Here is a 25,672-nt window from a genome sequence, read left to right as displayed (position 1 = left end):
CAGATAGATAGATGGAGCTGCATCATGAAAGAAGAGACACAAACATTAATCGTCAAGTGATTTCCCACAACATGGTAATAAAAGGAAAGTTCTGTCTTTGAATTTACAAAGCTGGTCAGTATAAAGGCTTTTTGGTATTGTGGAGGCACATGTCACTCAACACAGTGATGCGTTTCCATTGACAGAATACAATCTTTAGTGTGTACAGCAAATGGCTGGAAACGCTTTGAAGCTCAGGTTCTCCCTGTCTGTCAGTCAGACTCTCATGTATTGTATAAAAGCCTTTTACCTGCCAGGACATCCGATACGGCAATTAAATAGCCCAGTGGTTCCAGTCTGTAAGTGTAGTCTGTCAGCGGTGCACTGGGGTGTGATGATTAGGGCTAGTGTGTGCGTGTTTGAAATCCGTCCCTCATATGCAGTGCCCTCAATACAAAAGGTCTATTATTCCATGTTGTCTTTGTCTCAGTGCGCTCTCACCATAACGGTTTATTGGCCTGTATTATAATTAGTTAGTCTATAAATACATTATGAGTCTGTGTAACTCCATTGGGTGTGATGAATTCAAATATTTTGGATGCAAGCCCTTTTAGCCTTTTACCCTTTTAACATATGAACTGTGAAGTCATGTGTAGGAAATCTGGAAACAATGGTTCAATGGGTGAAGCATCAGGCTTGACCTAAAGTACAATACTACAAATTGTCTTCATCCCAACAATACAGTGTGATCTCTTTTATGCATGTGGGTGTAAGACCTATATGTAGGCTACTGTCTGTATGTGTCCATGGGGGTTGGCTCTAAGGCACATTCGCACAGCTACATTCCATACGTCATCTTTCGGTATATCATCTCCAAAAGAATGTGCTGGAGGTCTTTCTAAGATGATGGATGAACTATGTGGCAGCAAAGCAGTGTCTTTACCATTATTACCATAGAAATGCAAAACGATAACATCTCCCACCAGTGGAATTGTTGTTTTTATGTTAGATGTGATATGACAGGGGTGGAGTTGTTGCTTTACAAAGAGATGGAAAATATATTATAATCAAATGTTGACATTGGGATAAGTGCCATTGCTGTGTGTGTGTGTCAAGTTTTGGTGCACACTGCCAAAAAAGCCATTTAAAGCTATTATGGAAACATAATGGATGGCTCAGCGAGGACATTGTTTTTTTAGGCTGCAGACAATGCATTATGTCACTGAACTATTCTACATGCCCTACAAATTAACGGTAAAATTAACTATACTTAAGTATATTTTAGCAATTACATTTACTTTTGATACTTACAGTAAGTATATTTAAAACCAAAGAGTTTTAGACTTCTACTCAAGTAGTATTTTACTGGGTGACTTTCACTTTTACTTGAGTAATTTTCTATTAAGCTATCTTTACTTTTACTCAAGTATGACAATTGGGTACTTTTTCCACCACTGAGCATGATAATGCACGGCCCCATGTCGCAAAGATCTGTATACAATTCCTGGAAGCTGAAAATATCCCAGTTCTTCCATGGCCTGCTTACTCACCAGACATGTCACCCCATTGAGCATGTTTGGGATGCTCTGGATCGATGCTCAATATCTAGCAACTTCGCACAACCATTGAAAAGGAGTGGGACAACATTCCACAGGCCACAATCAACAGCCTGATCAACTCTATGCGAAGGAGATGTGTGGCACTGCATGAAGCAAATGGTGATCACACCAGATACTGACTGGTTTTCTGATCCACGCCCCTACTTTTTTTCTTGAATAATGTTTTAAAGAATGTGCAGATATTGTACAATCCAGTTGTGCAAAGCTCTTTAAGACTTATCCAGAAAGACACACAGCTCTAAGGGTTGGGGTGAGGTGTGACCCAGGATATACAGTAGGCAGTAGGCAGAGATGGTGAAACAAGGATCTTTACTGGTGGTCCCAAAGCCAAAATACAAAATAACAGACTTATCACGATAAATGAAAGGTGGAGCAAATAAGTCTCGAAAAACCGGCTGACAGCCAAAATACGAAATACTACCTAAGACTGAAACAAATAACGAAACAGGGTAACCACTTCTCAAGTACCTGTACATAAGCCACCCCCCTTGGCATTTTTCCTATTTTGTTGCCTTACAACCTGGAATTAAAATTGATTTTTTGGGGGTTTGTATCATTTGATTTACACAACATGCCTACCACTTTGAAGATGCAAAATATTTTTTATTGTGAAACAAACAAGAAATAAGACAACAAAACAGAAAACTTGAGCGTGCATAACTATTCACTGAAACAGGTTTCCCTCAAGAATTTCCCTGTATTTAGCGACATCCATCATTCCTTCAATTCTGACCAGTTTCCCAGTCCCTGCCGATTAAAAACATTGGTGTTGGTGTTCTCGGGTTGATGAGAGGTGTTGGGTTCGCGCCAGACATAATGTTTTCCTTGATGGCCAAAAAGCTCAATTTTAGTCTCATCTGACCAGAGTACCTTCTTCCATATGTTTGGGGAGTCTCCCACATGCCTTTTGGCGAACACCAAACGTGTTTGCTTCGTTTTTTCTTCACGCAATGGCTTTTTTCTGGCCATTCTTACGTAAAGCCCAGCTCTGTGGAGTGTATGGCTTAAAGTGGTCCTATGGACAGATACTCCAATGTCCGCTGTGGAGCTTTGCAGCTCCTTCAGGGTTATCTTTGGTCTCTTTGTTGCCTCTCTGATTAATGCCCTCCTTGCCTGGTCCATGAGTTTTGGTGGGTGGCCCTCTCTTGGCAGGTTTGTTGTGGTGCCATATTCTTTCCCTTTTTAAATTATGGATCTAATGGTGCTCCGTGGGATGTTCAAAGTTTCGGATATTTTTTTATAACCCAACCCTGATCTGTACTTCTCCACAACTTTGTCCCTGACTTGTTTGGAGAGCTCCTTGGTCTTCATGGTGCCGCTTGCTGGGTGGTGCCCCTTGCTTAGTGGTGTTGCAGACTCTGGGGCCTTTCAGAACAGGTGTTTATATACTGAGATCATGTGACAGATCATGTGACACTTAGATTGCACACAGGTGGACTTTATTTAACTAATTATGTGACTTCTGAAGGTAATTGGATGCACCAGATCTTATTTAGGGGCTTCATAGGAAAGGGGGTGAATACATATGCAATCACCCCTTTTCTGTTATTTATTTATTTTAATTCTTTTGAACAAGCAATTTTTTTCATTTCATTTCACCAATTTCAACTATTTTGTGTATGTCCATTACATGAAATCCAAATAAAAATCAATTTAAATTACCGGTTGTAATGCAACAATATAGGAAAAACGCCAAGGGGGATGAATACTTTTGCAAGGCAGTGTAGAGAAACTAGCAGAGAAAAATGAGCAAGGGAACACAGGGAAGTGAGGGCATAAATACACAAGTGAACAGATAGACACAGGTGACACCGATAGGATGATGATTAGTCCCGACTGTGAGTGAGGAGGTGCCTAAGGTTGTCGGAGGATGACACCTAGTGGGTCGCTCCGGAACTGCGACCCCCTCCTGTAACACACAGCTGTAATCGCTGCCAAAGGTGATTCTAGCATGGATTGACTCAGGGTGTTGAATGCTTATCTAACCAAGATATATTAGTGAGTTATTTTTCATATTTTTTTCTGAGTATTTTGTGTAGATCGTTGACAAAAAAATGACAATTAAATCCATGTTAATCCCGTTTTGTAACACAACAAAATGTGGAAAAAAGTAAAGGGGTTTGAATACTTTCTGAAGGCAATGTATACGAAAAAGGTAGGCTACCATCCTCCATGCCTCCTCACAGCCACTGCCTACCTCTCATTAAAATATCCACTCATACAATAGCTCAGGCTAAATGTTTGGCTAAATTATTTTAAATTTTTAAATTTTAGTCATTTAGCAGACGCTCTTATCCAGAGTGACTTACAGTTAGTGAGTGCATACATTTTCATACTGGCCCCCCGTGGGAAACGAACACACAACCCTGACGTTGCAAGCACCATGCTCTACCAACTGAGCTACAGGGGACCCTAATGATGTCACCATACCTGTAACTGAGACGCATAGCCATAAGTTAGTTAAATAGAAGACAACATTCAGCCCAGGATTTGTATGTCTTGAAGGCATTGCTTAACGGACACTTTAAAAGCTACTGACTTAACGCCAATGGAGGCTGGGGCTGTAGAGGTGTGTCTCAGCCTGCTCGCTCACTCTCTCTGAGCACTGCACAAAGAATGCATTCAACTGTTCCTCCTCGAGTCGGACTCGGCAGCAGTCAAATGGCGTGAGCAGGAGGGCACTGCACAGGACAGAGCGGACGCACGGGCATCACACAGACTCACGCGCAATTCATTTACGGATCTAGAGGAGGACAGGACAGGGCTCTGTCCTCCAGCAGCAGCCTTTCGTTTCGAACATGGATTTGGGGACCAGAAGACACACTGGAATGCTTTTACAGCTAGCCGTCCTTCTCTGCTGTTCAAATGTGGCAATTGGAAAAGGTGAGCAACGTGCGTTTTCTCCACACACACACACACGGTTGCGGACCTGCTGCTTGAGTGCATGAAGAGGGATAGAGTGGAATTTGCTGTATTGAAATTGTAAAGACTACGTTTTTTCTCAGCTTTGTGTAGTCTACTTTGCTTGTATGTAGTCCGGGTGATTTAATATAGTGGTTTATGTTTTACTTTCATTATGTCTACCTTGACGAGGGATATTAGCTTAGACTACTTTTTTTGACAGATTGCCACAGTCAGCAGTGACATTATTGCTATTTATTCGTTTGGGCATCCAAAACCCTCTGTAGTTAATGTGTTAAACCTCTTTTGCTGAGTGCTTAAATATGTTTTCCAGAATCCTTTATTGCCCACCCTGTCATTTATTAAACGGAGCTTTCCCCTGCCATGTGGGTAGGATACCGGCCGTTGATGATGATGCTTTCACTTGACAGAAATGCGCAGCAAGCCCATCCAGTGTGTAAAAACGAGAAATGTATTGGGCAATCAGAGTTTGCAGTGCAGAGCAGAGCAGTGTACTCAAATGTAGCAGCTGTTGTTATTATATCCCTGCGGTTAAGTGGAATGGTTATGCTATCAGTGCATATTCCCGCAAATTGTATTTGCTACAACAAATACGCCAGTGTAAACAACGGGTAGGCTACAATTAGACAGTTCAAGATATACCATTCGACAAAGAGTACTTTCACAAACATGGCTAATGCACATAATAGCCTATAGGTTGAGTTAACAAACATCCAGATGGGAAATTTGATGTATTCTTTTTGACCACTTCATAGGCTAAATTTCCACATACTGCATAAAATGCACTGAAGAAGCTTTTGTGAACAGGGTCCCACGAAATTGTGTGTGTGTGTGTGTGTGAGTAAGAGAGAATTGGTCTAGTAGGCTGGTGCGTAAACTAACCCTCTCTGGACATCAGTGCAGCGCACAGCACAATGTGGTTCCTGCTGATTCCCATCAAAGGTAGATGACTTCACTGAAACCTGTGTTTTGGTTTTAAGAGGGTGTGTGTGTGTCTCTCTGTGTGTGTGTCTCTCTCTCTCTCTCTGTGTGTGTGTATGTGTGTGTGTGTGTGTGTGTGTGTGTGTGTATGTGTGTGTATACGAAATGAAGCGAGGGCGACATGTTTATTGCATCAATCATAATGCATTACAGGATGTAGGCAACTACAGACATAGGCTACAGATGCCAAGAAAACAGAATTTCACAGACATTGGAAGATAGGAAAACATTTGTGTGTGTGTGAGCCTGTGTGTATGTGTGTGTGTGTGTGTCTGTGTCTGTTTCCGTGCACACACACACGTGTGTGTATGAGAGAGAGAGAGAGAGAGAGAGAGAGAGAGAGAGAGAGAGAGAGAGAGAGGTTTGGTGGTTGGAACTGTAATGAGATGCATCTGTATTGTAATTGGAGCAGATGGCTGTAAACTTTGCAAGTCCCTGGCCCTCCACTCCACTGCCTGCACTGCTCTGCTACTCAGTGCCCTCTATGTCCCAAATGGCACCCTATTCCCTATATAGTGCACTACTTTTTACAAGGGCTCATAGACCTCTGGTCAAAGTAGTGCACTATGTAGGAAATAGGGTGCCGTTGGGGACACAAGTAGAGTCTGCTGCTGTGTCACGGACACTGCCTGATTCTCCCTATCCAGCCAAACACGTTATACACACATGTTACACACACACGTTACACACACACGTTAAACACACACACACACACACACACACACACACAGGCCATCACTGTGAGGTTGAACAACTGTGGTATAATAATATACAGTACATTTTACAAAGTGAGTGGAGACACTGGCTGTCCTGCTGTTGAGTGAATTTGCTGTGTGTGTGTGTGTACGTGTGTGTGTGTGTGTGTGCGTGTGCATGTGTGCACAATATATATATTTTTAGAAACATTTATTTAACTAGGCAAGTCAATTATGAAAAACTCTTATTTACAATGACGGCCTGCCGAGAGGCAAAAGGTCTCCTTCGGGGGCAGGAGCAAAAATAATAATGTCAAAAAGTAAGACAAAACACACATCACGACAAGACATAAAGAGAGACCTAAGACAACAACACAGCATGGCAGCAACACATGACAACAACACGGTAGCAACACAAAATAGCAGCAGCACAGACATGGTACAAACATTGTTAGGCACAGAAAACAGCACAAAGGGAAAAAAGGTAGAGACAACAAATCATCATGTGAAGTTGCAGTCTCATTGCAGAGGGACATTTTCCTATTCATAATGGAGATGTTACAAAAATGACAACAAAGCAAAGGATACATATGTTAAAATCTGCAGATGTTGCCTAGCTGTCTTTGAATTGTTTTTCGCCCTGAGGTGCAAACATTTTAGTTGTTACTTGATGTGATTGGAGAATACATTTGCATCACAAATGGCACCATGTAGTGCACTGCTTTTGACCAGGGCCCATCATATACTGCCTTTACAGTGAGGGAAAAAAGTATTTGCTCCACTGCTGATTTTGTACGTTTGCCCACTGACAAAGAAATGATCAGTCTATAATTGTAATGGTAGGTTTATTTGAACAGTGAGAGACAGAATAACTTTTAAAAAATCCAGAAAAACGCATGTCAAAAATGTTATAAATTGATTTGCATTTTAATGAGGAAGATACGTATTTGACCCCCTCTCAATCAGAAAGATTTCTGGCTCCCAGGTGTCTTTTATACAGGTAACGAGCTGAGATTAGGAGCACACTCTTAAAGGGAGTGCTCCTAATCTCAGCTTGTTACCTGTATAAAAGACACCTGTCCACAGAAGCAATCAATCAATCAGATTCCAAACTCTCCACCATGGCCAAGACCAACGAGCTCTCCAAGGATGTCAGGGACAAGATTGTAGACCTACACAAGGCTGGAATGGGCTACAAGACCATCGCCAAGCAGCTTGGTGAGAAGGTGACAACAGTTGGTGATTATTCGCAAATGGAAGAAACACAAAATAACTGTCAATCTCCCTCGGCCTGGGGCTCCATGCAAGATCTCACCTCGTGGAGTTGCAATGATCATGAGAACGGTGAGGAATCAGACCAGAACTACACAGGAGGATCTTGTCAATGATCTCAAGGCAGCTGGGACCATAGTCACCAAGAAAACAATTGGTAACACACTACGCCATGAAGGACTGAAATCCTGCAGCGCCCGCAAGGTCCTGTAGTGTCTGAGGGTCTATGATTGTGCTGACGTTTGCAAAAGTGTGTTAGAGGAAACTTGGCTCTGCTTTCGGAAACATCTGGGAAGCATTACTAAATTCCTGGAAAAGAGGATATGGGAAGAAATGTGAAAAGCCAGGGATTGGTGTATTAAAATCACGCCATACTATGTCACATAGGATATAAATACCATGTCTTGAACAAAGGAGGGAAGAATAGCAAATCACAGATTGGGTCCGGCTGTTCTTCAGATATCTGCAGGTATCTTTAAATCTGACGCTGAAACTCTTTGTTATAATAAACCTTTATAATCAAAGTACAGTGTCAGCGGATCTTCTTATCATCACAGCATAATTAGCAACGTTGACTTGGACACCACAGTCCCCCTGCTCATGAAAGCACATATACAGGCCCGTCTGAAGTTTGCCAATGAACATCTGAATGATTCAGAGAAGTACTGGGTGAAAGTGTTGTGGTCAGATGAGACCAAAATCGAGCTCTTTGGCATCAACTCAACTCGCCATGTTTGGAGGAGGAGGAATGCTGCCTATGACCCCAAGAACACCATCCCCACCGTCAAACATGGAGGTGGAAACATTATGCTTTGGGGGTGTTTTATCTGCTAAGGGGACAGGACAACTTCACCGCATCCAAGGGACGATGGACGGGGCCATGTACCGTCAAATCTTGGGTGAGAACCTCCTTCCCTCAGCCAGGGCATTGAAAATGGGTCGTGGATGGGTATTACAGCATGACAATGACCCAAAACACACGGCCAAGGCAACAAAGGAGTGGCTCAAGAAGAAGCACATTAAGATCCTGGAGTGGCCTAGCCAGTCTCCAGACCTTAATCCCATAGAAAATCTGTGGAGGGAGCTGAAGGTTCGAGTTGCCAAACGTCAGCCTCGAAACCTTAATGACTTGGAGAAGATCTGCAAAGAGGAGTGGAACAAAATCCCTCCTGAGATGTGTGCAAACCTGGTGGCCAACTACAAGAAACGTCTGATCTCTGTGATTGCCAACAAGGGTTTTGCCACCAAGTACTAAATCATGTTTTGCAGAGGGGTCAAATACTTATTTCCCTCATTAAAATGCAAATCAATTTATAACATTTTTGACATGCGTTTTTCTGGATTTTTTTGTTGTTATTCTGTCTCTCACTGTTCAAATAAACCTACCATTAAAATGATAGACTGATCATGTCCTTGTCAGTGGGCAAACGTACAAAATCAGCAGGGGATCAAATACTTTTTTCCCTCACTGTATATGGCTGAGTAGTCCGTTCAGTAGTCTGTAGTTTTCAGTAGAGGGCCTGCCCTCCGCTGTGAATTTAAGGCCCTGTGTGGCTCAGTTGGTAAGAGTGTGTTGCTGGCAATACAATTGTTGTGGGTTAAATTCTTGTAGCGATCACATACACATATTGCATGAGTAGCTGTTCATTTCATCAGAGGGTCAGTATACAGTACTGCCTGTTGTGTAAGGATGCGTATCCCTAATATATTTTGAGGCTATTTCATGAGAGCGTCTGTCCTCGCCATCCATTGACAGGTTAAGGTCTACCATATGCGGTTTGTGAAGTTGTACATATTATACTGTATGTTGTGTTAAGATGCGTATCTCTAAAATGTTCCAAGGCTATTTCATGAAGGCATCTGCCCTCGACCTCCACTATCAGGTGAAGGTCTCTCTGGCTGGTTATGCTGTTTATAGGGAGGATGGGGGGTACTGCACAGTGTACTGCGTATTGTATAAAGACTAGAGTATCCCTGAATTATTCAGAGGCTACCCTCTTATCTGTGGAGGGTCTATGAGAGTATCAGGCTTAATCAGAGCTCTGCAGTGTTTTGATAGAAACCCCAAGACGAGAGAGAGAGAACACTACAGAAGCAGGGCTGTAGCCGCTGTAGCTGGGGGAAGAACTTCAATAATTCTCAGCTGGAGACTCACAGTCGACTGTTTATAGTTCGCTCGTTCGAGTGACCTGTTTTCACAGATTATGTTTTTATGCATGTACCCAGCGTCCTTTACAATTAAGAGCCCAAAACACAGCTATGTGAATCACTTCTATTTCATATAGGATGAATAATTAATTAAGTTGATGCACAACTTATTTATTTTTATTTTTTATATGACCCATTGTATAATACAGTAAACATGAGACAAGTTTATATAATCAAAATAATGAGTTGATAAGTAGGCTACTCTGCGTTGACCTGGTGATAAACCCTGTAAAGAGCCTCTTGGTAGAAGCATTGCTCTGTTAGCAGAAAATAATAATAATATGCCATTTAGCAGACGCTTTTATCCAAAGCGACTTACAGTCATGCATACATTTTTGTGTATGGGTGGTCCCGGGGATCGAACCCACTACCTTGGCGTTACAAGTGCCGTGCTCTACCAGCTTAGCTACAGAGGACCACCAGTAGTTTACCATCTGAGTGTGTATGTGTGTGTGTGTGTGAGAGAGAGAGAGAGAGAGAGAGAGAGAGAGAGAGAGAGAGAGAGAGAGAGAGAGAGAGACAGAGAGAGAGACAGAGAGAAAGAAAGAGACAGGGTGGGAGGGACAGAGGTAGGGGGAGAGAGAGAGTACAATATATCCTAATCTCTTTACCAGCTCACAGTAAACAGACAGAAAGTGATTCAGAGTTGAAGGAGGATGATAATCCTGCATCTCTCAACTCTCATTAACACAAAACTTGTATGAGCACCATCATTTTGTCATGGACAGAGGAGAGTTGAGGAGAATGTGGTAGTCACTCCGCGGTGCTGAAAGGACAGCACCGTTATCCAGCCAGCTATGGAGTTGTCATGTTCGTTGGCAGTGGAACAGTTTGTCCCACGGGTTGTGGGAAAGTAGTAGTGATGGGGGGAGAAAATCGATGCAATTACGTATCGCGATATTATTTTAGACAATATTATATTGACACTTTGACTCCAAGTATCACAGTATCGAATCGCAATACATATGAAATTGTGAGAATCGCAATACATATCGGCACCTAAGTATCGTGATAATATCTTATCGTGAGGCCCCTGGCTATTCCCAGCCCTTGAAAGTAAGGTTACAGTCCACCTGAATACATAGTCATAAGGGCTACATAACACTGCCATAATCATGACAAGCGGTGGATTGTACATTTACATGGTTCATTTGATCACTGAAAAAGAAAAGGAGAGCTGCACACTGTAGGAGCTCAGATGCAATAATTTAATAACCTAATAACCAACGTTTCGAAACGTTGGTTATTCAGTTATTAAATGATTGCGTCTGAGTTCCTAGAGTGTGCGGCTCTCCTTTTCTTTTTCAAGTGTTCTACTCCGTTAGCCAGCACCTCGCCTAAATAGGTGTGCATTTCTTTCGCCTCCAAATTCATTTGATCACTGTGAATTGTCATGTGTGTAAGCATAAGCTCCTTCCCAGACACTCACCCAAATGTGGAAAGAGTTTGGTGGACCAATGCGTCAAACTTTGCCTTCGTTAGCCAATACAGAGAGCCTGGAGAAAAACCCAGGGAATTGGCTTAATTGGCTTAATCTACCAACCAATCATCTCCCACAACACCTTTATTAAATTAAATGATGGCAAAATCCTTTATTCAGTAGGTCACTCCCATATAATTCTATGGTCACTCCCACTGATTCGGTTTTTATTCGCTCTCAAAATCATACCTTTTTAACAGAAAAACAACACAATTGGATGTTCTAAGTCCACATAAATGCTTAAACCACATCATGAGACCACTTTTGAGTTCTGGGAAAAATAGAAGACATTTAGATTTTTGGGTGTAGTTACCCTTTAATTCAAGTGCCCAGCAGCAAGAGACAGTTGTTTGGTTAGCAATGTTTCTGTAGCGCTCATGTGATTGGAGAGTTTGCCAAATAAATGGCCACTGGATTGATGCAAATAATCATAATATCATTCTGCCAGGTGGGCATAGGCTACTTTGTAGTTGACATTTAATTAAGAAGGTTTTTGGGAAAGCCTTTCCATCTACCAGAAGACAGTTGTAATTTCATTAGCATCATCGCTAACGGCTACACAAAGTGGTAGACAAATGCACACACTCAGACAGTCGCATTCCTGTGCTGTTGCCTCTTCAGAAAGTTGAAGGTAAATACGAATCACTGATGCATTTTGTTTATGTCTTTTGATAATCTTGGGCAAATTAATGAATGTTCTAATAAGTTAAATACATGTTTGAATATTGTTGAATTCCATTTTAATGTCTGGATTCTGTGATTCCATCCACATTCTCCGCAATGCAGATTTTATAGGTCCCTATTTACAAAAGCCAACTTTGAGTGGTTACTCTGAGGAAGGTCTTTGTGAAAACACATTAAAACACAGAAATGTGCATTGATGTAAATGTGCAGACTTTTCTACAGTTTAGTCTTTCAACTGATTGACTCATTCCATGACCCCCCCCCCTCTCTCTCTCACTCAACCTCTTTCCCCTCTCGCTCCCTCTTTCTTTCCCTCTCTCTCCTGCCCCCTCGCTCTCCCTCCCCCTCGCTCTCCCTCCCCCCTCTCTCACTCACTCCCCCTCTCATTCTCTCTCTCTCTCTCTCTCTCTCTCTCTCTCTCTCTCTCTCTCTCTCTCTCTCTCTCTCTCTCTCTCTCTCTCTCTCTCTCTCTCTCTCTCTCTCTCTCTCTCTCTCTCTCTCTCTCTCTCTCTCTCTCTCTCTCTCTCTCTCTCTCTCTCTCTCTCTCTCTCTCTCTCTCTCTCTCTCTCTCTCTCTCTCTCTCTCTCTCTCTCTCTCTCTCTCTCTCTCTCTCTCTCTCTCTCTCTCTCTCTCTCTCTCTCTCTCTCTCTCTCCTTCTAATCATGGCCTAATGGCAGATTACACCATGATATCTCAGGCCCCTGCCCTGGGTGTATACACAGATAGAAATGAGTCACACTCACACTAGTCTCGCTTGCCAGACTCATGTCGCTCCAAGCTCTTCATTGAGCTTCATAACTGTGACGTCAGTAGGCCCTTTATTAAGCTTCATAACTGTGATGTCAGTAGGCTTTTTAGTCAGACTGTACAGGCAACATAATCAATTACAGTGGACCGGCGAGGGCAGGAGCAAACCGTCGACAGAGATGCCCTCTTTGGCTGTGAGTCAGCTGAACGTGTCCCCAAGGTGTTTAGGAACAAGCAGAGAGTTTGGCTTGTGATTGAGGCTGCAGGGAAACTTTTTATTCCTCTAATTTAGACTGTCAGCATCCCAAATGCTACCCTATTCCCTATATAGTGCATTACTTTTTACCAAGGCCCATAGGGCTCTAGTCAAAAGTAGTGCACTATGTAGGGAATAGTGTGCCATTTGGGATACAGTCTTAGACTTCAGGCAATGACTCCCTTTTCATCCACTCTACCTTGACTATTTCCCACAGACAGGGGTTATTAATCAAGTAAATAAATATGCCTGGACTGGAAATTATGTATATTTGGCCAGTAAACCAACCAGTCGGGTGCTTCATTGCTTCAAATGCAGCACACAACTCCCTGCCTCATTGGAATTGATTAACTTTTCAATGAGCTGGTTGTTTGTATTGTGAAGAACATAAACCAGTGAATAAAAACAACTTGATGCAAATGTCTGTGTGGCGTACGTATTTCCCTGCAAAGCCCACTGTCCATTATGATTCATGAGAGAGGTGGCGTCTTATAGAGGTTGAATGACGGAAGGGGAAAGCGGATATTGAGGAGAGAATAAATCGGCCTCATATTTCTTCTTTACTGTAATTTATGAAAATGTCTGTTGGAGAAGTCGAGCCTTGAATGGGATCTTATGAAGTCAAGGTTGCACAAAGGTAGCACTGGTCGTTTTTACTGTGTGAATTTGAGGCTGTCTCTAGCAGTCATGAATCTAGATTATTAACGGAGAGAGCAGTGTTTAAGCAGGAAATTGACTTAAAATGGCAGTCCATCTATCTTTGATTCTGACCCATGCAATTCTGTATTAGCTCAAGGCCAAATTCTTCAAAAGACTGGCACCGTCAAAATGGACACATTTATCACACAGCCCTCATCATCATAGATGAGTTGGTACTGGACCAAATATCTGTCATGGTGGCACTGTTCATAGTGTGTCCAACTGTGCTCTCAGCTTCTGTTATCTTCAGTCCTACTTTGCTGTAATAACTAGAATATTCAACCTTGCTTCTACAGATTAGGCTGCAGTTGTTTCACATTCATACAGTCATCATTCACAACAACACCTGATTTTATTGCGCAATATGCAATGTTATTTTCCATTTCCACTCATGTATGTCAGGGCAAATCACAGCTGTGACATTTGACAGGGTATGCTTTCTAAATGGCACCCTATTCCCTATTTAGTGCACTATTTTTAAACTGGGGCCCATGGGAAAAGGGTGCTATTTGGGATTCAGACTCTGACACAGGGATAAAGCACAGGTGTGCTACCTACCATTCAGCCATTTGCTATCATTCATCTACCGTTCACCCAGCAGCTAAACAGTACCACACTCCTGTATATGCAGTTGAGCTAGGTGATGTAATTTGTGAAAGCGATATTGTTCTGATATAGATGATATTGTTCTTGTTGCCTGCTGTTGTTTGCAATGATTAAAGCATTGACAATAAATGCCATGTCCAAGTCGCCTGGCAGATTGACAGACAGGTTCCTGATACAGTATCTGTTCTCAGTCATTTCTATTCATTATTGTAGATAATTTCCACTGCCGGTTGTGCTGTTCTACTGTTATCACATCTCACACCTCACTCCACCCATCCCCTGACGGTGGCAGAGAGACTGGGGGATCATAAACTGGGTCCCCAAACTCCCAGTGACCTGGCCACTGATCGGTTGCTAGGGTTAGGTGGTTGCTGGGGGCCGGACAACCGACAGTCCTCTTACCTGCTCAGGTCACACAGCCTCCTCAGTCTCTCTCCAAGTGGACATGTGTGATGTAGTGCGTGGACAGAAGTGACTTGGTGTAACTATTGTAACTTGTGTATCTATTGTTTACTATTGTAACTATTCTTAGTTGTTCATAGTAGTTGTGCTTTGTGTTATACAGTCCTTTTCTTATCCCATAGTGTTATACAGTCCTTCATTGCTCTCATTGTGCTATTATATTGTGTACAGCCTATTAATTGCATTCATGTCTCTTTATACAGGACCACATCCATTCTCATATGTCCTCTGGAAATAAAGGTTCTTATTGTGTGTAACTCTCTGCAAAGTTGCCTTATTCCTCTGACTGGGAAACATGTCAGTGAGTCACAGACCAGCCCAACTGGAGAGCTGCTCTCTTTCAATTATTTAGTTTAGTCATTCGTATTAAAGGCTACAGTCAGGAGCCTTATGCAGAGAACAGAGTTTAACATCTGAGGAGGTGTAGTGTTATTATTTAGCCTGTTTGTTTAAAATGCAATTTGTACTGCTATAGTGGTACATATGAAAATAAAAGCTTATTCCAAATTAAACGAAAACCACCCACCTCTGTGTCATGTGTCTGCACTTGTCATCCCCAGACAGTCCCATATTTCAGCTCCTTTTCAGGTGTCCGGACTTTTCTTTCTACAAAAAAGGTCATTTTGTCAGCAAGACGCATCAATTAATTCAGGCTACAAGAGTGTAGACCCAATCGCCGAATGTTATTACACTTTTTGGTGTTTTGTAACAGATGTCTCTTTCCATTCATCAAATGGTGTGAATGCACAGTGCACTGTCTGGATGCTGGAATTATTTTGGAGTGGACGAACATGCTAATTATAATGTTTTAAGTGATTTGTTTGACAATAAGATTAAATAATCATGACTGGTAGTGTTCATGCCAAATTAAAAGGTAATACATGTTTTACCGGTTAATTACATGTCTTTACTATTAGGCCTATACAGTGGGGAAAAAAAGTATTTAGTCAGCCACCAATTGTGCAAGTTCTCCCACTTAAAAAGATGAGAGAGGCCTGTAATTTTCATCATAGGTACACGTCAACTATGACAGACAAATTGAGGAAAAAAAATCCAGAAAATCACATTGTAGGATTTTTAATGAATTTATTTGCGAATTATTGGGGAAAATAAGTATTTGGTCACCTACAAACAAGCAAGATTTCTGGCTCTCACAGACCTGTAACTTCTTCTTTAAGAGGCTCCTCTGTCCTCCACTCGTTACCTGTATTAATGGCACCTGTTTGAACTTGTAATCAGTATAAAAGACACCTGTCCACAACCTCAAACAGTCACACTCCAAACTCCACTATGGCCAAGACCAAAGAGCTGTCAAAGGACACCAGAAACAAAATTGTAGACCTGCACCAGGCTGGGAAGACTGAATCTGCAATAGGTAAGCAGCTTGGTTTGAAGAAATCAACTGTGGGAGCAATTATTAGAAAATGGAAGACATACAAGACCACTGATAATCTCCCTCGATCTGGGGCTCCACGCAAGATCTCACCCCGTGGGGTCAAAATGATCACAAGAACGGTGAGCAAAAATCCCAGAACCACACGGGGGGACCTAGTGAATGACCTGCAAAGAGCTGGGACCAAAGTAACAAAGCCTACCATCAGTAACACACTACGCCGCCAGGGACTCAAATCCTGCAGTGCAAGACGTGTCCCCCTGCTTAAGCCAGTACATGTCCAGGCCCATCTGAAGTTTGCTAGAGTGCATTTGGATGATCCAGAAGAGGATTGGGAGAATGTCATATGGTCAGATGAAACCAAAATATAACTTTTTGGTAAAAACTCAACTCGTCGTGTTTGGAGGACAAAGAATGCTGAGTTGCATCCAAAGAACACCATACCTACTGTGAAGCATGGGGGTGGAAACATCATGCTTTGGGGCTGTTTTTCTGCAAAGGGATCAGGACGACTGATCCGTGTAAAGGAAAGAATGAATGGGGCCATGTATCGTGAGATTTTGAGTGAAAACCTCCTTCCATCAGCAAGGGCATTGAAGATGAAACGTGGCTGGGTCTTTCAGCATGACAATGATCCCAAACACACCGCCCGGGCAACGAAGGAGTGGCTTCGTAAGAAGCATTATAAGGTCCTGGAGTGGCCTAGCCAGTCTCCAGATCTCAACCCCATAGAATATATTTGGAGGGAGTTGAAAGTCCGTGTTGCCCAGCGACAGCCCCAAAACATCACTGCTCTACAGGAGATCTGCATGGAGGAATGGGCCAAAATACTAGCAACAGTGTGTGAAAACCTTGTGAAGACTTACAGAAAACGTTTGACCTGTGTCATTGCCAACAAAGGGTATATAACAAAGTATTGAGAAACTTTTGTTATTGACCAAATACTTATTTTCCACCATAATTTACAAATAAATTCATTAAAAATCCTACAATGTGATTTTCTGGATTTTTTTTTTTCATTTTGTCTGTCATAGTTGACGTGTACCTATGATGAAAATTTCAGGCCTCTCTCATCTTTTTAAGTGGGAGAACTTGCACAATTGGTGGCTGACTAAATACTTTTTTTCCCCACTGTATGTTTTCTTTTCAGGTCCCATGAAATAAATAGAGTTAATTTGAGAATCGGTCAGAGCATCTTGCCTAGTGGTCACCCTCCAGCTCCCAGCCCTTCAGTGACACATTCTGAGCTCGTACCCCCATTTCACTCCCCTGTGGTTCCCCCGGGAAGGCCAGGCAGATAGGCTGACCCAGTGCCAAATCTGTGTCAGAACCAAAAAAGGAACCCTTTTCTTCCAGCTCTCTTCTCTTCTCTCTCTCTTCTCTTCTCTTCTCTTCTCTTCTCTTCTCTTCTCTTCTCTTCTCTTCTCTTCTCTTCTCTTCTCTTCTCTTCTCTTCTCTTCTCTTCTCTTCTCTTCTCTTCTCTTCTCTTCTCTTCTCTTCTCTTCTCTTCTGTGCTCTACAAGCTCCCGGCGCCAAAAAGGTCAGGGGACTTGCAGATACATGGGGCCCTGGCTACCAACAGTTCGTTAGCAAGGGTTGACCTGGGGGTAGGTGAGGGCTGTCCATTCTGCTCATTGCCTGAAACTGTTCAGCATGTATTCTCTGTGTATGCCAATGTGATGCCTTTGCTGTCTTTGTTGGACTGTCTGGGTGAGAGGTTGGAGGTTGGTAATGTGGTGTTTTTAGTACAATGAGGTTGGCTCATTAAAGATAGAGTCAAATACCCTCTCCCTCTCCATCCCCTACTCTCATCTGCTTAATTCTGTGCATTGCATTCACAGTACCTGAGCACTCCAAGCCCAGGTGTCCCACTGCTCCGTGTGGAGGGCAGGCACCTAAATATTTTATGAGTTACCTCAGGCTCCCCAAAAGACTTCATTTGGAAACATGACTGGGCGGTGAGTTAGTTTGACCTCCTGAAGAGGTTTTCGATCAGCATCGTCGTAGGCACAAAGCTAAGCAGTGATCAAGGTTAAAGCTAGAAGTAGGGCTGTGGTTCAACACAGACTCTGTGAACTGGTAATTTCTCTATCCCCTGAATACAAACTAACCGAAGGTAAGGAGAAGAGGGTGTACTGTACTGTACCAAAGGGTTCAGTGAGGACTATCACCCATTGACTGACAGTCACCCACAGTCTGTGTGTCTGTGCACCCGTGCATTCAAATGTGTGTGTATTTAAGTGTAGTCTATAATTGCCCCATATAACCAAGTGATTGAGCTAGAATTGGTCTCAGATGAATTGATTGAATACAGGGCCTTACTCCCTGTATTCACTTCCGGAGTCTCCCAAACCCCCTCAACACATGCTCTCTCCATTCCTCATTAGCTTTGTGCTAGTACATCAGTACAGTAAAGTGGAGTGGAATAGCGCATCCAGGGGACCTGCTGTTCTAATGAGAGGCTAGTTCTGGATAGGCAAATAAATAATAATAATCACCTGAGCTACGGGTCTAATTACTCACTCCATTTTACTGTCCCAAGTGGCTCCTCCTTAGCAGTAGAATAATATACTACCTATAGTGCACTACTTTTGACCAGAGCCAATAGGGCTCTGGTCAAAAGTAGTGCTTTATATAGGAAATAGGGTGCCATTTGGGACACACATTATGGTTTAATGTAGTACAGGCTGCCACTGACTATCAGAGTCATATTTCACTTATTTTATGTTATGACAAAAGCCTAATTAGTATGGTTAAAAGAAGCGATTTATTTACAACAGATGTGTGAATTTATATGTTGCTGCTGAGTTCTGCACTAACTCATTCTAGTGTAGATAGTAATCCATTGTGTGTGCGATGGTGTCACGGTTTCGGCCGAGGCTGCTCCTCCTCCTGGTTCGGGCAGGCTTCGGCGGTCGTCGTCCCCGGAGTACTAGCTGCCACCGATCTATGGTTCATGTTCGTTTGGTTTTGTCTTGATGTTGTACACCTGTGTCTTGTTAGTCCTCGTTAGTGTCCTATTTAGTTCTCGTTGTGTGTGTCTGTCTTTGTGTGTGATTGCTCTTCTGTTTCGTGTTGGAGCTACGTACTTCCCTCCAGTGTTTTGGAGAGGTTTTTCGCACATGTTAGTGCGCCGTTTGTTTGACGCCTGTGTGCGCCGTTATTTCGCCTTCGGGCTTATTGTGCTTATTTTCTACGTGAATATTGCACTAAAGTCTTTTGGACTGAGCTTCTGCGTCCTGCGCTTGATTCATGCACCACACCCACCTTCAGCACCCCTTGACAGATGGGTCCTCTGGAAGTGTAGCAGCGTCTGTGTCTGTTTCAGGCTTGGGCGATATATTGTTTATACTTTATACCGGGGTATTTAGAAATACAGACGGTATGATTTTTAATACCGTTTAATATTATAGTTAGTTATAAGCAGTGGTGTAGCACGCGCAAGGCATGGGTGCCTCCACCCATTAAAAAATATACATACCAACGGCATGATTTTCATGCTGTTTAGTAAAATATACAGTATATATACAGTATATACAGTACCAGTCAAAAGTTTGGACACACCTATTCATTCCATGGTTTTTCTTTATTTTTACTATTTTCTACATTGTAGAATAATAGTGAAGACATGAAAACTATGAAATAACACATATGGAATCATATAGTAACCAAAGAAAAGTGTTAAACAAATCAAAATATATTTTATATTTGAGATTCTTTAAAGTAGCCACCCTTTGCCTTGATGACAGCTTTGCACACTCTTGGCATTCTCTCAACCAGCTTCATGAGATAGTCACCTGGAATGCATTTCAATTAACAGGGGTGCCTAGTTAAAAGTTAATTTTTTGTGGAATTTCTTTCCTTCTTAATGCGTTTGAGCCAATCAGTTGTGTTGTGACAAGGTATGGGTGATATACAGAAGATAGCCCTATTTGGTAAAATACCAAGTCCATATTATGGCAAGAACAGCTCAAATTAGCAAAGAGAAACGACAGTCCATCATCAGTTTTAGACATGAAGGTCAGTCAATCCGGAAAATGTCAAGAACTTTGAAAGTTTCTTCAAGTGCAGTCACAAAAACCATGAAGTGCTATGATGAAACTGGCTCTCATGAGGACCACCACAGGAAAGGAAGACCCAGAGTTACCTCTGCTGCAGAGGAAAGTTCATTAGAGTTAACTGCACCTCAGATTGCAGCCCAAATAAATGCTTCACAGAGTTCAAGTAACAGACACATCTCAACATTACTGTTCAGAGGAGACTGCGTGAATCAGGCCTTCATGGTCGAATTGCTGCAAAGAAACCACTACTAAAGGACACCAATAAGAAGAAGACACTTGCTTCTGCCAAGAAACACGAGCAATAGACATTAGACCAGTGGAAATCTGTCCTTTGGTTTGTGAGACGCAGAGTAGGTGAACGGATGATCTCTGCATGTGTGGTTCCCACTGTGAAGCATGTAGGAGGAGGTGTGATGGTGTGGGGGTGCTTGGCTGTTGACACTGTCAGTGATTTATTTAGAATTCAAGGCACACTTAACCAGCATGGCTACCACAGCATTCTGCAGCGATACGCCATCCCATCTGGTTTGCGCATAGTGGAACTATCATTTGTTTTTCAACAGGACAATGACCCAAAACACACCTCCAGGCTGTGTAAGAGCTATTTGACCAAGGAGAGTGATGGAGTGCTGCATCAGATGACCTGGCCTCCACAATCACCCGACCTCAACCCAATTGAGATTGTTTGGGATGAGTTGGACCACAGAGTGAAGGAAAAGCAGCCAACAAGTGCTCAGCATATGTGGGAACTCCTTCAAGACTGTTGGAAAAGCATTCCTCATGAAGCTGGTTGAGAGAATGCCAAGAGTGTGCAAAGCTGTCATCAGGGCAAAGGGTGCCTATTTGAAGAATCTAAAATCTAAAATATATTTTGATTTGTTTAACACTTTTTTGTTTACTACATGATTCCATATTAGTTATTTCATAGTTTTGATGTCTTCACTATTATTCTACAATATAAAAAATAGTAAAAATAAAGAAAAATATTTGAATGAGTAGTGTATATATATATATATATATTTTTTATGGTCGGAGGCAGCCCCGCCTTGCGCATGCTACGCCACTGCTTATAACTAACTAATTATATGTTAAGAATAACTTAAGAAATCTAAGATGTGTCAAATAAATTACATCCAGCTCAGGGCTCCAGGTATCCATTTGGTTTGCTAACTTGCTAGCTAAGTGGCTAGATTTCAAGATCAAGCTTCTTGGTTACAGCAGAGACATTCAATCCCCTCCTGATGCCTAAATTGTTATTTAATTTTTTTATTGCGCCCCTTGTGAGCAGCACTTCCGGTAATAAAATACCCCGGTATGGTACAGAAATGGTATGATAGTAGTGATTATCAGTTGGTAAGGCATATCTCAACACTGAAAAAACACACTTACATGGCAAAGGTACAACACATAAAGCAAGATGGATTACTATAAAATGCATGAGCAACACTTAGATAAAAACTTACAAGTGAGATATGACAACTTTGAGGAGAAGGGAGAAAAACATGACAAATATTGGTGGAGAGTAATGGCATTTTCCCCTTTACTGTAATGAATGTTACACATCAGATATAGAATGCATTGACTGTTTTCTGTGATGGTATATGATCGTCATTTACCCCTCTGAGGCTTCACTGCTGAAAAACCCCATCAGTGGCAGACCTGGGTTCAAATACTTCATGAAATCTTTCAAATACTACTGAGCATTTGCTTTACATTTTACATTTACATTTTAGTCATTTAGCAGACGCTCTTATCCAGAGCGACTTACAGGAGCAATTAGGGTTAAGTGCCTTGCTTAAGGGCACATCGACAGATTTTTCACCTAGTCAGCTTGGGGATTAGAACCAGCGACCTTTCGGTTACTGGCACAACGCTCTTACCCACTAAGCTACCTGCCGCCCAAGCTACCTTTAGCCTGCCTTGAGTGTCAGGTGGGCGGGGTTAACTTTTCTATTGGTTATATTGTACCAGGAAGCGAGCTCAATAAAGCACAGTTAAAGTATTTTAGGTATTTTAAATAGTATTTGAACCTATATAGGTCTGCTCATTGTGTTTTGTTTAGTTGTTATCCCAGTGCTCCAGCCCTGCAGAAGGATTGTGTTGTCACTGTCGCGGGGGAGAAATCACAGAGGGAATGTGATTATCTTAGAACTTTTCAAAGCAGTAGCGCTAACAGTTGAGTACAGTGGTCACCAACCTTTTGTCAAGATCTTTTCTGAGTCCAAATGCAAGCCGATATCTACTGCTCAGATATTTTTTAAACATGACTTAAAAAACTTAAGCGTATGCAACATTAACCAATTAAAAACAGTTCTGTAGCAATGAGGTTTGTGCAGTAGGCTATAGGCCCAATACAGTGCCTTGCAAAAGTATTCATCCCCCTTGGCGTTTTTCCTATTTTGTTGCATTACAACCTGTAATTTAAATGGATTTTTATTTGGAATTCATGTAATGGACATACACAAAATAGTCCAAATTGGTGAAGTGAAAGTATACAAAATAAATAACGGAAAAGTGGTGTGTGCATATGTATTCACCCCCTTTGCTATGAAGCCCCAAAATAAGATCTGGTGCAAGCAATTACCTTCAGAAGTCACATAATTAGTTCAATAAAGTCCACCTGTGTGCAATCTAAGTGTCACATGATCTGTCAAATGAGCTCAGTATATATATACCTGTTCTCAAAGGCCCCAGAGTCTGCAACACCACTAAGCAACGGGCACCACCAAGCAAGCGGCACCATGAAGACCAAGGAGCTCTCCAAACAGGTCAGAGACAAAGTTGTGGAGAAGTACAGATCAGGGTTGGGTTATAAAAAATATCAGAAACTTTGAACATCCCACGGAGCACCATTAAATCCATTATTAAAAAATGGAAAGAATATGGCACCACAACAAACCTGCCAAGAGAGGGCCGCCCACCAAAACTCACGGACAAAGCAAGGAGGGCATTAATCAGAGAGGCAACAAAGAGACCAAAGATAACCCTGAAGGAGCTGCAAAGCTCCACAGCGGAGATTGGAGTATTGTCCATAGGACCACTTTAAGCCGTACATTCCACAAAGCTGGCCTTTACGGAAGAGTGGTCAGAAAAAAGCCATTGCTTAAAGAAAAAAATAAGCAAACATGTTTGGTGTTCGCCAAAAGCCATGTGGAAAACTCCCCAAACATATGGAAGAAGGTACTCTGGTCAGATGAGACTGAAATTGAGCTTTATGGCCATCAAGGAAAACGCTATGTCTGGCGCAAACCCAGCACCACTCATCACCCCGAGAACACCATCCCCACAGTGAAGCATGGTGGTGGCAGCATCATGCTGTGGGGATGTTTTTCATCGGCAGGGACTGGAAAACTGGTCAGAATTGAAGGAATGATGGATGGCGCTAAATACAGGGAAATTCTTGAGGGAAACCTGTTTCAGTCTTCTAGAGATTTGAGACTGGGACGGAGGTTCACCTTCCAGCAGGACAATGACCCTAAGCATACTGCTAAAGCAGCACTCGAGTGGTTTAAGGGGAAACGTTTAAATGTCTTGGAATGGCCTAGTCAAAGCCCAGACCTCAATCCAATTGAGAATCTGTGGTGTGACTTAAATATTGCTGTACACCAGCGGAACCCATCCAACTTGAAGGAGCTGGAGCAGTTTTGCCTTGAGGAATGGGCAAAAATCCCAGTGGCTAGATGTGCCAAGCTCATAGAGACATACCCCAAGAGACTTGCAGCTGTAATTGCTGCAAAAGGTGTCCCTACAAAGTATTGACTTTGGGGGGGTGAATAGTTATGCATGCTCAAGTTTTCTGTTTTTTTTGTCTTATTTCTTGTTTGTTTCACAGCAAAAAATATTTTGCATTTTCAAAGTGGTAGGCATGTTGTGTAAATCAAATGATACAAACCCCCCTATAATCAATTTTAATTCCAGGTTGTAAGGCAACAAAATAGGAAAAATGTCAAGGGGGGTGAATACTTTCGCAAGCCACTGTACATTATCACTGCATATTGGCTATGCTTAAATTGCCCTGCCAATGTTGTTCTTCTCAGACCATTCTGAAATTATACAGTTGAAGTCGGACGTTTACATACACCTGTCACGCCCTGACGTATGGAACTCTTGTTTGTCGAGTCAGGGTGTGGAAATCTATGTGATGTATATCTATGTTTAGGATCTAGGTTGTTATTTCTATGTTTGGCCGGGTGTGATTCCCAATCAGAGACAGCTGTCGCTCGTTGTCTCTGATTGGGGATCATACTTAAGTAGCCTGTTTGCCTACCTTGGTTGTGGGATATTGTTCCGTGTTAGGCTTGTATGTGTTTAGCCTGAGGACTTCACGTTACGTTGTTTCTTGTTTTGTTTATGTTTAGTGAGTTTAATAAACATGTTCGCATTCCACGCTGCACCTTGGTCTGACCCGTCTCTCAACGCTCGTGACAGAAGATCCCACCACCAACGGACCAAGCAGCGTGCCCAGGAGGAGCAAACACCCTGGACACAGGTGGGGAAGATGTGGTCTTGGGAGGAGATATTTGCGGGTAAAGGACCCTGGGCGAAGGAGGAAGCCCAGGCAGGAGAGGAGAAACGGCGACCCAAAAGGACTCGGTCAGGAAGAAAGCCCAAGAAGCAGCCCCAAGAAAATTGGGGGCACAAGGGGTGGTTGGCGGAGCCAGGGTTCAGAGCAGAGCCAACTCCCCATAGTCACGCTAGGAAGCGTGTGACCGTGCAGGCATACCACGCTGCACCTTGGTCTGACACGTCTCTCAACGCTCGTGACAGAAGATCCCACCACCAACGGACCAAGCAGCGTGCCCAGGAGGAGCAAACACCCTGGACACAGGTGGGAAAGATGTGGTCTTGGGAGGAGATATTTGCGGGTAAAGGACCCTGGGCGAAGGAGGAAGCCCAGGCAGGAGAGGAGAAACGGCGACCCAAAAGGACTCGGTCAGGAAGAAAGCCCAAGAAGCAGCCCCAAGAAAATTGGGGGCACACGCGGGGTTTGGCGGAGCCAGGGTTCAGAGCAGAGCCAACTCCCCGTAGTCACGCTAGGAGGCGTGTGACCGTGCAGGCTCCGTGTTATGCGGAGCGACGCAGTGTGTCGCCAGTGCGCCGGCACAGTCCGGTGCGTCCTGTGCTAGCGCCACACACGTGCCGTCCGAAAATGGGCATCCAGCCAGGACTGGTTGTGCCGGCTCAACGCTCCTGGTCTCCAGTACGCCTCCTCGGTCCAGCATATCCTGCGCAGGTTCTACGTACAGTATCGCCAGTGCGCGTGCACAGCCCAGTGCGTCCTGTGCTAACTCCACACACGTACTGTGCGGAAGTGGGCATCCAGCCAGGACGGGTTGTGCCAGCTCTACGTTCCAGACCTCCAGTGCGCCTCCACAGTCCGGTATGCCCCGTACCTGCTCCTCGCACCAAACCAGTGGTGCGCTTTCCCAGTCTAGTACGGCCCGTCCCTGCTCCTCGCACCAAACCAGTGGTGTGTGTCGCCAGCCCGGTACGCCCCGTACCTGCACCTGGCACCAAGCCAGTGGTGCGTGTTCCCAGTCCGGTACGGCCCGTGCCTGCTCCTCGCACCAGACCAGTGGTGCGTGTTCCCAGTCCGGCCCGGCCCATG

General features: G+C 43.2%; 1 protein-coding gene across 1 annotated transcript in view; it reads left to right on the top strand.

Moving 5' to 3' along the window:
- Positions 1-4,390: 4,390 nt before the first annotated feature.
- LOC311128018 (contactin-associated protein-like 4) overlaps positions 4,391-25,672 on the top strand; it is a gene marked incomplete at its 3' end in the record, with an annotated part of 221,186 nt that continues 199,904 nt past the window's right edge. Inside the window, exon 1 of the mRNA XM_084159946.1 lies at positions 4,391-4,481. Within this exon, the coding sequence (XP_084016072.1) occupies positions 4,397-4,481 (85 nt within the window). The 5' untranslated portion in view covers positions 4,391-4,396. The remainder of the gene's footprint in view (positions 4,482-25,672) is intronic.

This window comes from Coregonus lavaretus (genome assembly GCF_964263955.1).
Source record: "Coregonus lavaretus genome assembly, chromosome: 4".
Lineage (NCBI taxonomy): Eukaryota > Metazoa > Chordata > Actinopteri > Salmoniformes > Salmonidae > Coregonus > Coregonus lavaretus.
This window is presented reverse-complemented; position numbering and strand designations above follow the sequence as displayed.